This window comes from Mustelus asterias, chromosome 24 (genome assembly GCF_964213995.1).
Source record: "Mustelus asterias chromosome 24, sMusAst1.hap1.1, whole genome shotgun sequence".
In the NCBI taxonomy this organism is placed as follows: Eukaryota; Metazoa; Chordata; class Chondrichthyes; order Carcharhiniformes; family Triakidae; genus Mustelus; species Mustelus asterias.
Window position 1 is genome coordinate 54,562,790 of NC_135824.1, and position 14,551 is coordinate 54,577,340.

The 14,551-nt window shown below is 50.7% G+C and overlaps 1 protein-coding gene across 1 annotated transcript in view; it reads left to right on the plus strand.

Annotated features, from left to right (window-relative positions):
• The window catches only part of LOC144511103 (neuronal PAS domain-containing protein 3-like), a 180,648-nt gene extending 169,007 nt beyond the window's left edge, over window positions 1-11,641 (plus strand). Inside the window, exons 8-9 of the mRNA XM_078241079.1 lie at window positions 5,251-5,366; window positions 7,957-11,641. Of these exons, the coding sequence (XP_078097205.1) occupies window positions 5,251-5,366; window positions 7,957-9,284 (1,444 nt within the window). The 3' untranslated portion in view covers window positions 9,285-11,641. The remainder of the gene's footprint in view (window positions 1-5,250; window positions 5,367-7,956) is intronic.
• Window positions 11,642-14,551: the final 2,910 nt, after the last annotated feature.

The following is a 14,551-nucleotide window of genomic DNA, read 5'->3' on the forward strand; positions in this document are numbered from 1 at the left end:
ATGTTATGAGAAAATAGAGGGGATTTTGGGGGGGTTGAGTGTTGGTACGGAACGGGGGGGGGGGGGGGGGGGGGGGAATTATGAGTAAGGTAGGAAGCGGGCGAGACAATCTTGTAACTCAAACAAGGTGGGCATCAAGGATAGCCTTGGAATAATGCACCCTGGGAAATATCGAAGCCATGGGCAAGGGCCTCTGCCTAAGTGGCCATTGAAGTAAGGTGTAAGCTGAAAGGAAGACTGGTATTAATGCAGCGCCCTTTTTTATTCTGTCGTAGTTCATTGGCGTCACTAGCTAGCCAGCATTTATTGCCCATGTCTAGTTGCCCTTGACACGGTGGTAGTGAGGGTTCTTGAATCGCTGTAGTCCACGTGCTGTGGGTTGACTCACCATGCCTTTGGGGTTGGGGATTCCAGGATTTTGACCCAGCGACTGCGAAGGAACGGCGATGTTGAGTGACTTGGAGGGAAGTTTATTTATTAGTGTCGCAAGTAGGCTTACATTAACACTGTAATGAAGTTACTGTGAAAATCCCCCAGTCGCCACACTCCGGCGCTTGTTCGGGAGGGAGAATTTAGCACGGCCAATGCACCTAATCAACACGTCTCTCGGACTGAGAGGGGAAACTGGAGCACCCGGAGGAAACCCACGCAGACATGGGGAGAACATGCAGACTCCACACAGACAGTGACTGAAACCAGGAATCGAACCCGGGTCCCTGGAGCTGTGAGACAGCAGTGCTAACCACTGTTTGGTGATGTTTCCATGTATCTGTTGCCCCTTTGTCCTTCTAAATGGAATTGGGTTTGGAAAGTGCTGTCGGAAGATCTTCATGATGATGGATATCACAAGGCGGGTTACAGTCAGTGTAGTCACTATTTTTCTTTTGATTCGTGGGACATGGGCATCTCCGGCTGGCCAGCATTTATTGCCCATCCCTAGTTGCCCTTGGAGGGCAGTTGAGGGTCAACCACATTGCTGTGGCTCTGGAGTCACATGTGGGCCAGACCGGGTAAGGACGGCAGATTTCCTTCCCTAAAGGGACATTAGTGAACCAGGGGCGATGGCCTAGTGGACATTAGGGCAGCACGGTGGCAGTGGTTAGCACTGCTGCCTCACAGCGCCAGGGACCCGGATTCGATATCCAGCTTGGGTCACTGTCTGTGCAGAGTTTGCACGTTCTTCCACGTGTCTGCGTGGGTTTCCTCCGGGTGCTCCGGTTTCCTCCCACAGTCCGAAAGACGTGCTGGTTAGGTGCATTGGCCGTGCTAAATTCTCCCTCGGTGTACCCGAACAGGCGCCGGAGTGTGGCAACTAGGGGATTTTCACAGTAACTTCATTGCAGTGTTAATATGACACTCATAAATAAACTAAACATTGCTATCAGGAACCCAACAGCCAATTTGCGCTCAGCAAGCTCTCACAAACAACGATGGGATAATAAGCATATCATCTGTTTTTTATTGACGTTTGCTGATGATGGAAGGCCCCCCTCTCCACCCCTGTCCTCAAGTCCTTCTTCAAAGCAACACCGCAAGGCCTCCCATTCCCAAGGCACGAGTTGGTGGAGGTCCGAACTGGCCTGGCGTGAGGGATGGGGAATGTGCGTGTTTGTGTTTTTAAAAAAAATAACACTACTCCCACTATTTGAGTTTGGTTTTTTTTAAGTGACGGTGTGAAGTGGCAGAGTACAAACGGCCTCTGGTCTCAGGCCACTAATTAAACTTTGTGGAGCTCAATTACACTGTTCTCCACATCTTAAACAACCTCTTAAAAGGAACAAATCTGGAAAAATTACCACACGCTCTGCATTTTTAGTCCGTTCCTCAGAAGTCAGAAAAAGAATGTCACTGCTGCGGTAATATTTAGTAATCTCTACACCGCAAATAATTAGCTGTGACTAATTTAACATAAAACCATTAGTTGCTGTGATTATACTTTAATTGCAAGCATTAATTATAGGGCCTAATTAACATGCAGCCCAGCAGAAGGTGCCACATTTTCTCATTACACTCTGTTCATACCTTCTTGACACAGACGGCTGGGAAAAGGACTCTGTTTCTCCTGGTGTCTCATGTTTCTCTCTGCCAGTTTTCTCCCAACCTATCCTGGCTCTGCCCCTTCTCGCTTCTGCCATCACCATTTGGCAAACCTTTTTGTTGTGTTTGCTAAACGTTAGCCCCCCCCCCCAAATGGTTTACGCGTAAACTCTTGCCGCCATTACACCTGCAATTTTTAGAGTAAAGTTTATTTATTAGTGTCACAAAGTCGGCTTACATTAACACCGCAATGAAAATCCCCTAGTCGCCACACTCCGGTGCCTGTTCGGGTACACTGAGGGAGAATTTAGCACCAACGCACCTAATCAGCACGTCTTTCAGACTGTGGGAGGAAACCGGAGCACCCGGAGGAAACCCACGCAGACACGGGGGAGAACGTGCAGACTCCGCACAGACAGTGACCCAAGCCGGGAATCGAACCCAGGTCCCTGGCGCTGTGAGGCAGCAGTGCTAACCGCTGTGCCACCGTTGGGTTCTGTTTGCTGCTTTCTGTGGGAGAGTGTTCCATACCACTCCAAGACCTGGATTGGGTGGTATGCCTTATGAGGATAGGTTGAGGGAGCTCAGTCTTTTCTCCTTGGAGAGACGAAGGATGAGAGGTGACCTGATAGAGGTTTATAAGATGTTGAGAGGTATAGATCGGGTGGATTCTCAGAGGCTTTTTCCCAGGGCTGAAATGGTTGCTACGAGAGGACACAGGTTTAAGGTGCTGGGGAGTAGGAACAGGGGAGATGTTAGGGGGAAGTTTTTCACACAGAGGGTGGTGGGCAAGTGGAATCGGCTGCCGTCAGTGGTGGTGGAGGCAAACTCGATAGGGTCTTTTAAGAGACTTCTGGATGAGTACATGGGACTTAATAGGATTAAGGGTTATAGGTAAGTCTATTTATAAGCCTAGGTAGGGACACGACCGGCGCAAATTGTGGGCTGAAGGGCCTATTTGTGCTGTAGTTTTTCTATGTTCTATGACTCAGCGGAAGCACTGGTGTGGTAGGAGAGTTGAGTCTTGGAGACTAGTGGCATAGAACATTCTCCCACAACTTTCTCTGGATCTAGGAGAATCTGAAAGGCTTCAATCTAATTGCCCTCTTAACATAGAACATAACAGCACAGTACAGGCCCTTCGGCCCTCGATGTTGCGCCGACCAGTGGTACCAATCTAAAGCCCCTCTAATCTACACTATTGCAATATCATCCATATGTTTATCCAATAACCACTTGAACGCTCTCAATGTTGACGAGTCCACCACTGCTGCAGGCAGGGCATTCCACGCCCTTACTACTCTCTGAGTAAAGAACCTACCTCTAACATCTGTCCTATATCTCTCACCCCTCAATTTAAAGCTATGTCCCCTCGTGCTAGCCAACACCATCCAAGGAAAAAGGCTCTCACTATCCACCCTATCTAATCCTCTGATCATCTTGTATGCCTCTATTAAGTATGCCTCCCTTAACCTTCTTCTAACGAAAACAACCTCAAGCCCCTCAGCCTTTCCTCATATGATTTTCCCACTATACCAGGCAACATCCTGGTAAATCTCCTCTGCACCCTTTCCAGCACTTCCACATCTTTCCTATAATACGGCGACCAGAACTGTACGCAATACTCCAAATGCGGCCGCACCAGAGTTTTGTACAGTTGCAGCATGACCTCCTGGCTCCGAAACTCAATCCCTCCACCAATAAAAGCTAACACACCGTACGCCTTCTTAACAACCCTATCAACCTGGGTGCCAACTTTCAGGGATCTATGCACATGGACACCCAGATCCCTCTGTTCATCCACACTACCAAGTATCTTACCATTAGTCCAGTACTCTGTATTCCTGTTACTCCTTCCAAAGTGAATCACCTCACACTTTTCCGCATTAAACTCCATTTGCCACCTCTCAGCCCAGCGCTGCAGCTTATCTATGTCCCTCTGTAACCTGCCACTTCCCTCCGCACTGTCTACAACTCCACCGACTTTAGTGTCATCCGCAAATTTACTAATCCATCCTTCCACGCCCTCATCCAGGTCATTAATAAAAATGACAAACAGCACTGGCCCCAAAACAGATCCTTGCGGTACACCACTAGTAACTGAACTCCAGGATGAATATTTCCCATCAACCACCACCCTTTGTTTTCTTACAGCTCGCCAATTCCTGATCCAAACCACTAAATCACCCTCAATCCCATGTGTCCGTATTTTCTGTAAAAGCTTACCATGGGGAACCTTATCAAACGCTTTGCTGAAATCCATATACACCACATCAACCGCTCTACCCTCATCCACCTCTTTGGTCATCTTCTCAAAGAACTCAATAAGGTTTGTGAGGCACGACCTACCCTTCACAAAACCGTGCTGACTATCCCTGCCTTAATTCCGTGCCGCCTTAATTCCTGGGGTTGAGGCTAGCATTTGCCACCCTGGTGGTTGACTCTCAACTCTCGGGCAACGAGGGATGGGCAATAAATGCTGGCCCAGCCAATGTTGCCCATGTAGCATGAATCAATTAGAAAAAAAAGTGGCGGCTACAGTGACTGCAACCCACCTTGCGATATCCATCATCATTACGACAGCACTTCCCAAACCCAATTCCATGCAGAAGGCCAAAGGGGCAACAGATACATGGAAACATCACCACACAGCGGTTAGCACTGCTGTCTCACAGCTCCAGGGACCCGGATTCAATTCCCGGGTTGGGTGGACGTCTGCGTGGAGTTTGCACATCCTCCCCATATCCACGTGGGTTTCCTCCGGGTGCTCCGGTTTCCTCCCACAGTCCTGGTTAGGGTGCATCGGCCATGCTAAATTCTCCCTCAGTGTATCCGACCAGGCGCCGGAGTGTGGCGACTAGGGGGATTTTCACGGTAACTTCACTGCAGTGTTAATGTAAGCTGACTTGCGACACTAATGAATAAACTTTACTTTACAGGTGTCAATTGTTAATGGCGGCAGCCGTTTATTCATAAACGTTTTTGGAGGTGGGGGGGGCGGGACTGATGTTTAAAGTGTCGCCAGAAGTTATCCCCTATTTCCTGCACCCGCATTATCCCAGCAAGCTGAGTTCCCTCAAAGCGCCCGTCCAGGTTCCCTTTGAAACTGATTATCGTCTTTGCTTGCGGGTAGAGGTTTTCTTTGGCTGTCTTCTTCCCTTTGCTACTGTGATGCACATCACCTTTTTTAACTTGTGTTATATCCGTTCATAGCAAGCCAGAGCATCGTGAGACACCGATGGACATCTCTCAACTTCCGCTGGCGGCCATCAAATCTTCCAAGCAGCTGGAGTTATCGGATTCTGAGTCCGATTCCCGGGAACACTTAGGTAAAAACTGCTGTACAATCGCCGGTAGAGTGTATTCCAGTGCTTTTAATGTAATCAATGTGCACGGTAGCACAGTGGTTAGCACTGCTGCTTCACAGCTCCAGGGACCTGGGTTCGATTCCCGGCTTGGGTCACTGTGTGGAGTTTGCACATTCTCCTCGTGTCTGCGTGGGTTTCCTCCGGGTGCTCCGGTTTCCTCCCACAGTCCAAAGATGTGCAGGTTAGGTTGATTGGCCATGCTAAAATTGCCGCTTAGTGTCCTGAGATGCATAGAGGGATTAATGGGTAAATATGTAGGGAAAAGGGGGTAAGGCCTGAGTGGGATTGTGGTCGGTGCGGACTCGATGGGCCAAATGGCCTCTTTCTGCACTGTAGGGTTTCTATGATTCAAAATCAGTATTGAGTGAGTCCCAGCTTCCCCTTCCCTTGCCAAGTTAGTTGAAGTTACGTTATAGCTCAACACAGCTCAGATCAAACTTCACCTGGAGCACTGCGTCCAGATCTGGGCACCACACTGCAGGAAGGATATATTGGCTCCTAAATGCACCCGACTTAAGAGAAACCATCAGAACGTATGAAATAGGAGCAGTAGACCATTCTGCCCCTCGGGCCTGCTCCACCATTCAATATGATCATGGCTTGTAAATGTCCAAACTATTTTAGGCGTTGTGGGTTTGACACAAAAAGAAAAAGACACACTTTGCTCGTGTAGATTGAAACTAACAATGGATTTATTCTTGGAACTTTTGCCTGTACAGAGAGGAAAGTAAAACAGCAGCCTGTGCAACACCCTAATGATATCGCCATCAAATCATATGATCTTGAAGCAATCATGCAACCGCTTAAATATATAACATGGCTGATCCTGGGTTTCAACTCCATTTCAATTCTAGGTGACGCAATAGGTATTGTCACTGAACTATTAACTCAGAGACTCCGGCTCTGGGGACCCGGGTTCGAATCCCACCATGCCCAATGGTGGAACTGAAATTCAAGAAGAAAATCTGGAATTAAAAGTCTGATGATGACCATGGAATCATTATCGATTGTGGTAATAACCCATCTGGTTCAGTAATGTCCTTATCTGGTCTGGCCGACATGTGAATCCAGATCCACAGCAAAGTTGACTCTTAAAATACCCTTAAACCTTGACTCTTAAAAATTGGGGATGGACAATAAATGCTGACCAGCCAGCGACACCCATGTCCAACGAATTTGGGAGGGGGAATAAGATGGAGTTGAGATTCTGATACAGGTCAGATTGTGATCAAACTGAACAGACTGGAGCTGCTGAAGGATGGGACTCCTGTTGTAGTGCCAATGGGAACATTAGCAGACAGGATATAACACCGAGTCACAAAAGGAGACATCGGGGCAGATGGCCACGGGTTTAGTGAGAAGGTTAGGTCCTGAGGAGCATCTCAAAAACCACAGGGGGAAGGGAGAGGTTTAGGGAGAGAATTCCAGAACTGGAGGCCCAGGCAGCTAAAGTATAAGTAAAGTTTATTTATTAGTCACAAGTAAGGCTTACATTAACACTGCAATGAAGTTACTGTGAAATTCCCCTAGTCGCCACACCCCCTGTGCCTGTTCGGGTCAATGCACCCTAACCAGCACGTCTTTCAGATTGTGGGAGGAAGCTGGAGCACCTGGAGGAAACCCACGCAGACACAGGTAGAACTGCGCACAGACAATGACCCAAGCCAGGAATCGAAACCGGGTCCCTGGCACTGAGAGGCAGTGCTAACCACTGTGCCACCCTGCTGCCCACTGAAGGCACTTCCACCAATGGTGGAGTGATTATAATTGGGGGATGCTCAAATTGCCTCTTGGTGTCCCAAGATGTGTAGGTTAGGTGGATTGGCCATGCTAAACTGACCCTTAGTGTCCAAATATCTGTAGGTTAGGTGGATTGGCCATGCTAAATAGCCCCTTACTGTCCCAAAATGTGCGGGTTAGATGGATTGGCTGTGCTAAATTGCCCCTTAGCATCCAAAGATATGTGGGTTAGGTGGATTGGCCATGATAAATTGCCCTTGGAGTCTCACGACGTACAGGTTAGGTGGATTGGCCACGCTAAATTGCCCTCGGTGTCTCAAGATGTGTAGGTTAGGTGGATTGGCCATGCTAATTTTCCCCTTAGTGTCCCAGAATGTGCAGGTTAGGTGGATTGGCCATGCTAAATTGCCCCTTAGTGTCCAAAGACATGCAAGTTAGGTGGATTGGCCATGCTAAATTGCCCCTTAGTGTCCAAAGATATGTGGTTTAGGTGGATTGGCCATGCTAAATTGCCCCTTAGTGTCCAAAGATGTGCAGGTTAGGTGGATTGGCCATGCTAAATTGCCCCTTAGTGTCCAAAGATGTGCGGGTTGGGTGGATTGACCATGCTAAACTGTCCCTTAGTATCCAAAGATGTGCAGGTTAGATGGATTGGCCATGCTAAACTGTCCCTTCGTGTCCAAAGATATGTGGTTTAGGTGGATTGGCCATGCTAAATTGCCCCTTAGTGTCCAAAGATGTGCGGGTTGGGTGGATTGACCATGCTAAGTTGCCAATTGACCATCTCTCTGCCTTTTGCTTTGTGCCACAGAAAGGGACAATCCCAAAGAGCCGGGGAAGCGGGGCGGCTACCAGAAGGTGGCGCCCCCTCGGCCGGAGGGCTGGAAGCGGTCCGCCAGCCAGTCGGAGGAGGACGACGAGGAGGAGATGACTTCGGCCAAGGACGACAGCGACTCCAGCCTCCCGGACGACGACGACTCGGACAGCGAGGGCCGCAAGAGCTTCGTCCTGTCCCAGGTCAAGCGCATGAAGGTGGAAGGCGACGGCGAGGGCCGGCCGGCGCGCGAGGCGCGCGGCTGCACCCCCGGCGCCCTGGAGGGCGGCGACAGCGACACCGACAGCTCGGAGGACCGCAGCGCAGCCGGGCTGCCCAGCAAGCAGCCGTACCTGAAGCGGAAGAAGAGGCCTGGCCGGGAGGCCTCGGCCTTGCGGGCCAAGTCTTCCGACTCGCCGCCCAGCCCCGGCGCTTCGGACTTTGGCGGCGGGAGGCGGGAGCGCGTCTCCCCGCTTAAGATAAAGACTGAGGTCGTCCAGCCCGTCAACTTCGACAACCACAGCGCCATCTGGAACTACCCGCCCAACCGCGAGGTGGTGAGGAGCGAGCTGCCTTACCGTCTGGCCAAGGCCGCGGCTTCGTCGGAGGCCTTCCACCCCGCGCAGGCCGCCATTCCGGACTCCGTGCTGACGCCGCCGGGTGCCGACGTTCCCAGTGGCGGCGGCGGCGGCAGCAGCAGTAGCGGGCAGAAGGCGACCTCCTACGGCAGCGCCTCCCCGAGGGCCGCCGACGCACTGTCGCCGCCGCTCTCGGGCTCCCCCCGCGAGGACACCAGCAACAACAACAATGGCGGCGGGGGGAGCAGCGGCAGCAGTAAGGCGCATGCGCCGATCGTCTATGCCAGCGAGCTCGAGATGGTGCAACGGTTGCAGGCGGGAAACATGGTGCTGCCATTAGTCCACCCCATGGGCGTCGCCGCCGCCAACCACGCCGCCAACAACCCCGGCATGGGCCCGCAGAGCCTCTACACCGCCAGCACCATCCGCTACGCCCCGGCCGACGTCACTTTAGCCATGCCGGGCAACCTGCTGCCCGCCGCCGCGCACGCCGCCATCAACTTCGTCGACCTCAACGCCTCGGGCTTCGCGGCCGACCCCAAGGCCCAGGTGGAGATGATCTACCACCACGTCCAGCGGCTCAACATGGCGGCGCCCTTCGGCGGCCCCATCAGCGCGGCCGGCCTGACCCAAGTGCCGGCGGGAAGCGTCTTCACCACGGCCGAGGCCCTGCTCTCCACCCTCCCCTTCCCCATGAACACGGGTAGCATCCACGCCCCGCAGACTCTGGAGCGCAAGGAAGACTGAACCATTGACCTCCTCCCACACCCCCTGAGGAGGGGGCGGGTGGGGGGGCCTCTAATGTACCTTGTACCTGTGTGAGGGGCGAGAAGGGAGAATCACTACATCCTTAAAACCCTAACGTCCTGACTCAAAGCTCACCCTCTGTTTTTTCCTCTTGCCCTTTTGAGACAATGGAAGTTGTACCTTTTTTCTTTTATTTTAATTCAAAGTTGACCCAATGGACCTCAAAGTTGACCCTCTGTTTTTCCTTTTGCCCTTTGACACAATGGACCTTGTACCTTTTATTTTAGTTTGACTCAAAGTTGACCCAATGGACCTCAACGTTGACCCTCCATTTTGCCCTTTGACCCAACGGACCTTGTACCTTTTTTTAAGTTTTGACTCAAAGTTGACCCAATGGACCTCAAAGTTGACCTTCCCTTTTGCCCTATGACCCAACGGACCTTGTACCTTTGTTTTTATTTTGACTCAAAGTTGACCCTCTATTTTTCCCTTTTGCCCCTTGACACAATGGACTTTGTACCTTTTATTTTAGTTTGACTCAAAGTTGACCCAATGGACCTCAAAGTTGACCCTTCATTTTGCCCTTTGACCCAATGGACCTTGTACCTTTTATTTTAGTTTGACTCAAAGTTGACCCAATGGACCTCAAAGTTGACCCTCCGTTTTGCCCTTTGACCCAATGGACCTTGCACCTTTTTGTTATTTTGACTCAGAGTTGACACAATGGAAAGTTGACCCTCTATTTTTCCCTTTTGAGACAGTTAACATTGTACCTTTTTTATTATTTTAACTCAAAGTTGACCCTCTTATTTTTTTTCCCATTGTCCTTTGACACAATGGTCCTTGTACCTTTTTGTTATTTTGACTCAAAATTGACCCTCTACTTTCTATTTTTTCCCTTTGCCCTTTGAGACAATGGACCTCGTTCCTTTTTTATTATTTTAACTCTTTTTAACCGACCCCCTCAAATCCCATTGCGTGAAAGCACTTATTTCCTTCCCTCTCGGTCCGAAAGAGAGATTCCGATGGTCGTGACGAACTGGACGGATCGCCACGGAGTGTGATCGCTTCCGCGACGACCGGCACCCGCAATGGGATGGCACCGCTGTTGGATTTAGGGAGGGGAGGGGGGGAAGAGAGATGGGGCGAGTGCGTCACTGGGACCCCAAGGCTCTCAACTCGCCACCAGCTCCTCTCAACGCTCCCCGAGCACAAGACTGACGGTGACACAGAGAGAGAGAAGGAGAAAGAGACAAAGCAACTTGTAGCAGACCTTCTGGGCCTTTCCCTCCCCCACACCCTCCGCCTCCCCCCCCCCCCCCGAGCCTCGCCCACTCGTTGTCCACCTCAGGCCCGTGTGTGGCCTGAGCCTCATCCTGTCATCGTCCACCTCAGGCCGTGTTTGGCCTGAGCCTCGTCCTGGTCATTGTCCTCTTGGCCCTGCTGTGTGTATAATGTACAGTCAGTCGGTAACATTTGTAAAAAGGAAAATTGAAACGCAAAAAAAAAGCAATGGTCTCCTCCGGATGGATGGGTGGATGACAAACCAGGCCGGAACCAAAGCTGGGTAAAATTAACCAGCTTCATTTCTCGCTGCAATGGGTAGACGTTTTCCCTGGGGGACAGAGTGATTCCTTTCTCCGGGGATCCACCCCCTCCGTAGCACAATGTCGGTGTATCCCTCAGTGTAAATCCTTGGAATAGCAAAAGAGTTGAAAGGTTGTGGTGTGGTAGGGTGGTGGCAGGGGTGGGGGGGGGGAGACGCGCTTGGTTGTGGGGAAGGCAGAGATAAGTTGAAAATATCGGTAGGGTACGGAGTGACTCCAGGCCACCCGGTTTCCCCCGTTTATCCACATTGCGAGTGGGGCACCGGCGGTTCGGAGTGGCTCAGTGTGTCAGGGGAACGACGTCGCAAGCCTCTTCGATTCCTCTCTCCCGAGTGGCTGGGGGAGGGGCAGAGGCCGCGGGGTTTAATCATTGGAAAAAAAAACAAAAGGACACAAAACAAATTGTCATGAGGCGATGCCGCTCCTGAAAATTGGCGCTGCTCTGATTTTGGTGCGCCATTGATCCACTTGCAATCTGAGATCGATTCATTCATGGGGGGGGGCGGGGGATCCAGGGTGCGCTGCCGAGCCTTGGTGAGCTGCCAAGCGAGCCCTGACGAAGGGTCATCCGCACGCGAAACGTTTGTCTCTGTTCCCTCCCCACAGATGCTGTCAGACCGGCTGAGATTTTCCAGCATTTTCTGTTTTGCTTCCAAGTCCAGCATTTTGATTTTTTATCTTCGGTCCCCGTCCGGGTTGTTACAGGAAGCCTCAGGACTCTGGTTGGGGGAGGGGTGCGGAGGGAGTTGGTGGGCGTGGGTGGTCAGTATCTGAATTCCCACGTTCAGCACTGGCACCAGATGCCAACAGTCAGCAGCTGTGGAGTCACCGGTTTTAAGAAGGATTTGAGTGCGAGGGAGGGGGAATAGGGGTCACCTCACTTGATGTTGACTTGTTAAGGCAGCCGGCGCATAATCTGGGACCTCCAAAGACATGACCCAGTTGGTTGGATGTGTTGTTAAAACTCTTACAGTTGGTTGGGGCCATGGGAGAAAGGGTGGTGGAGGGGCAAATTTAGACCAAACACTCATCCTGATTGAGTGGCCCTTTTCAATCAATGACACAACCCATTTGGGATCAGGCGCAGGAGACAGAGGGCGTGTGGGCAAGAGGACAGTGCAGGGTGAGAGCGAGAGAGAGAAACAGAAGAGAACTACAGACTCGACCAGGGTGGTGATTATTCAAGGAGCGCTGAGCATTCATTAACACAATGTTTCCCAGTTCCCCATGCATTCCTCCCCTCTCCTTCTCCACACCCCTTCCCCCCCTCCCCTCGATGGGATAGCAGCAAGACTGCTGCAGCAACAGAGAATTCAGTATCAAGCATTAGGATCTGAAGGCAACAGCTTGAGTAAGTGGAGCAGCTCATTCGGGGTTGAAGTTGAGGCAACTTAGACGGAGCTTTACTCTGTATCTAACCCCGAACTATACCTGTCCTGGGAGTGTTTGATGGGGACAGTGCAGAGGGAGCTTTACTCTGTATCTAACCCCGTGCTGTACCTGTCCTGGGAGTGTTTGATGGGGACAGTGCAGAGGGAGCTTTACTCTGTATCTAACCCCGTGCTGTACCTGCCCGGGGAGTGTTTGATGGGGACAGTGCAGAGGGAGCTTTACTCTGTATCTAACCCCGTGCTGTACCTGCCCGGGGAGTGTTTGATGGGGACAGTGCAGAGGGAGCTTTACTCTGTATCTAACCCCGAGCTATACCTGTCCTGGGAGTGTTTGATGGGGACAGTGCAGAGGGAGCTTTACTCTGTATCTAACCCCGTGCTGTACCTGTCCTGGGAGTGTTTGATGGGGACAGTGCAGAGGGAGCTTTACTCTGTATCTAACCCCGTGCTGTACCTGTCCTGGGAGTGTTTGATGGGGACAGTGCAGAGGGAGCTTTACTCTGTATCTAACCCCGAGCTATACCTGTTCTGGGAGTGTTTGATGGGAGTCATGAGGTGGAGATGCCGGCGTTGGACTGGGGTAAACACAGTAAGAAGTTTAACAACACCAGGTTAAAGTCCAACAGGTTTATTTGGTAGCAAAAGCCACACAAGCTTTCGGAGCTCCAAGCCCCTTCTTCAGGTGAGTGGGAATTCTGTTCACAAACAGGGCATATAAAGACACAGACTTAATTTACATGAATAATGGTTGGAATGCGAATACTTACAGCTAATCAAGTCTTTAAGATACAAAGAATGTGAGTGGAGAGAGCATCAAGACAGGCTAAAAAGATGTGTATTGTCTCCAGACAGGACAGCCAGTGAAACTTTGCAGGTCCAGGCAAGCTGTGGGGGTTACAAATAGTGTGACATGAACCGGGATATTGGAGCTCCGAAAGCTTGTGTGGCTTTTGCTACCAAATAAACCTGTTGGACTTTAACCTGGTGTTGTTAAACTTCTTACTGTGTTTGATGGGGACAGTGTAGAGGGAGCTTTACTCTGTATCTAACCCCGAGCTATACCTGTCCTGGGAGTGTTTGATGGGGGCAGTGTAGCGGGAGCTTTACTCAGTATCTAACCCAGAGGAAATTGACTGTGGATGCAAGAGATGGATTGCTAATTTAACAAGAGATGGGCAGACCCAGATCACAATGTCCTGCAGTGAAAACAGGAATAGTCCCCAGAATGTGAACTTTAACCTTGACCCAAACTCCCTTTCTAACCTCTGAACCTTGAGCCAATCTTGGTCAGGGGCTATTCCTTGTAAAATTGGAATGATGATATTTGTCCCACTGCCGTTAACATCCTTTAGAAATGAAACCAGGAATATTGGACTTGGGGAGGCATCGCCAATCGCAGTGCCCTTACCATTGCCCCAGCCAAGAGCGGGGCTGGATTCGAGCGTGGGATCTTTGTGACTCTGTTTAATATTGATTGGTCTTTTTAACCCATGGAGCCATTCACAGGGACATGGAAACGTGCGGGCGCCACTGATTGCAATACAATCTCCCATTCTCAGGATGGTCTCAAGGCTGCTTCTTCTTCCCAAGATCTATGCTTCCTCCTATGGACTAGAAATTCCCGCCCACTTTGCTAACAAAAAGCACTTGCATCCACGTAGCGCCTTTCCGAACCTCAGCATGTCCCAGAGCACTTTCCAACCAATGAAGTACTTGTGAAGTATAATTACTGTCATGATGCACAAAATGGGGGCGGCGATGGCCCAGTGGTATTATCGCTAGACTATTAATCCAGAAACTCAGCTGATGTCCTGAGGACCCAGGTTCGAATCCCACCACGGCAGATGGTGGAATTTGAATTCAATTTTTTAAAAAAACATCTGGAATTAAGAATCTACTGATGACCATGAAACCATTGTCGGAAAAACCCATCTGGGTCACTGATGTCCCTTTAGGGAAGGAAATCTGCCGTCCTTACTGGGTCTGACTCCAGGGCCACACAGCAATACGGTTGACTCAACTGCCCTCTGAACAAGGGCAACTAGGGATGGGCAATAAATGCTGGCCCAGCAAGCGACGCCCACGTCCCACAATTGAATAACAAAAAAAACAAACACAGCAGGTAATGTGTGAACAGCAAGCTCCCACAATTCTGTTCGATGAGCTGTTTTGGTGATGGGTAAATATTGGGTCTGGCGATTGTGGGGCAGGGGCTCCTCACTTCAATTGACAGAGCAGTATTCTCTCAGTACGGGGGGGGGGAGGCTGG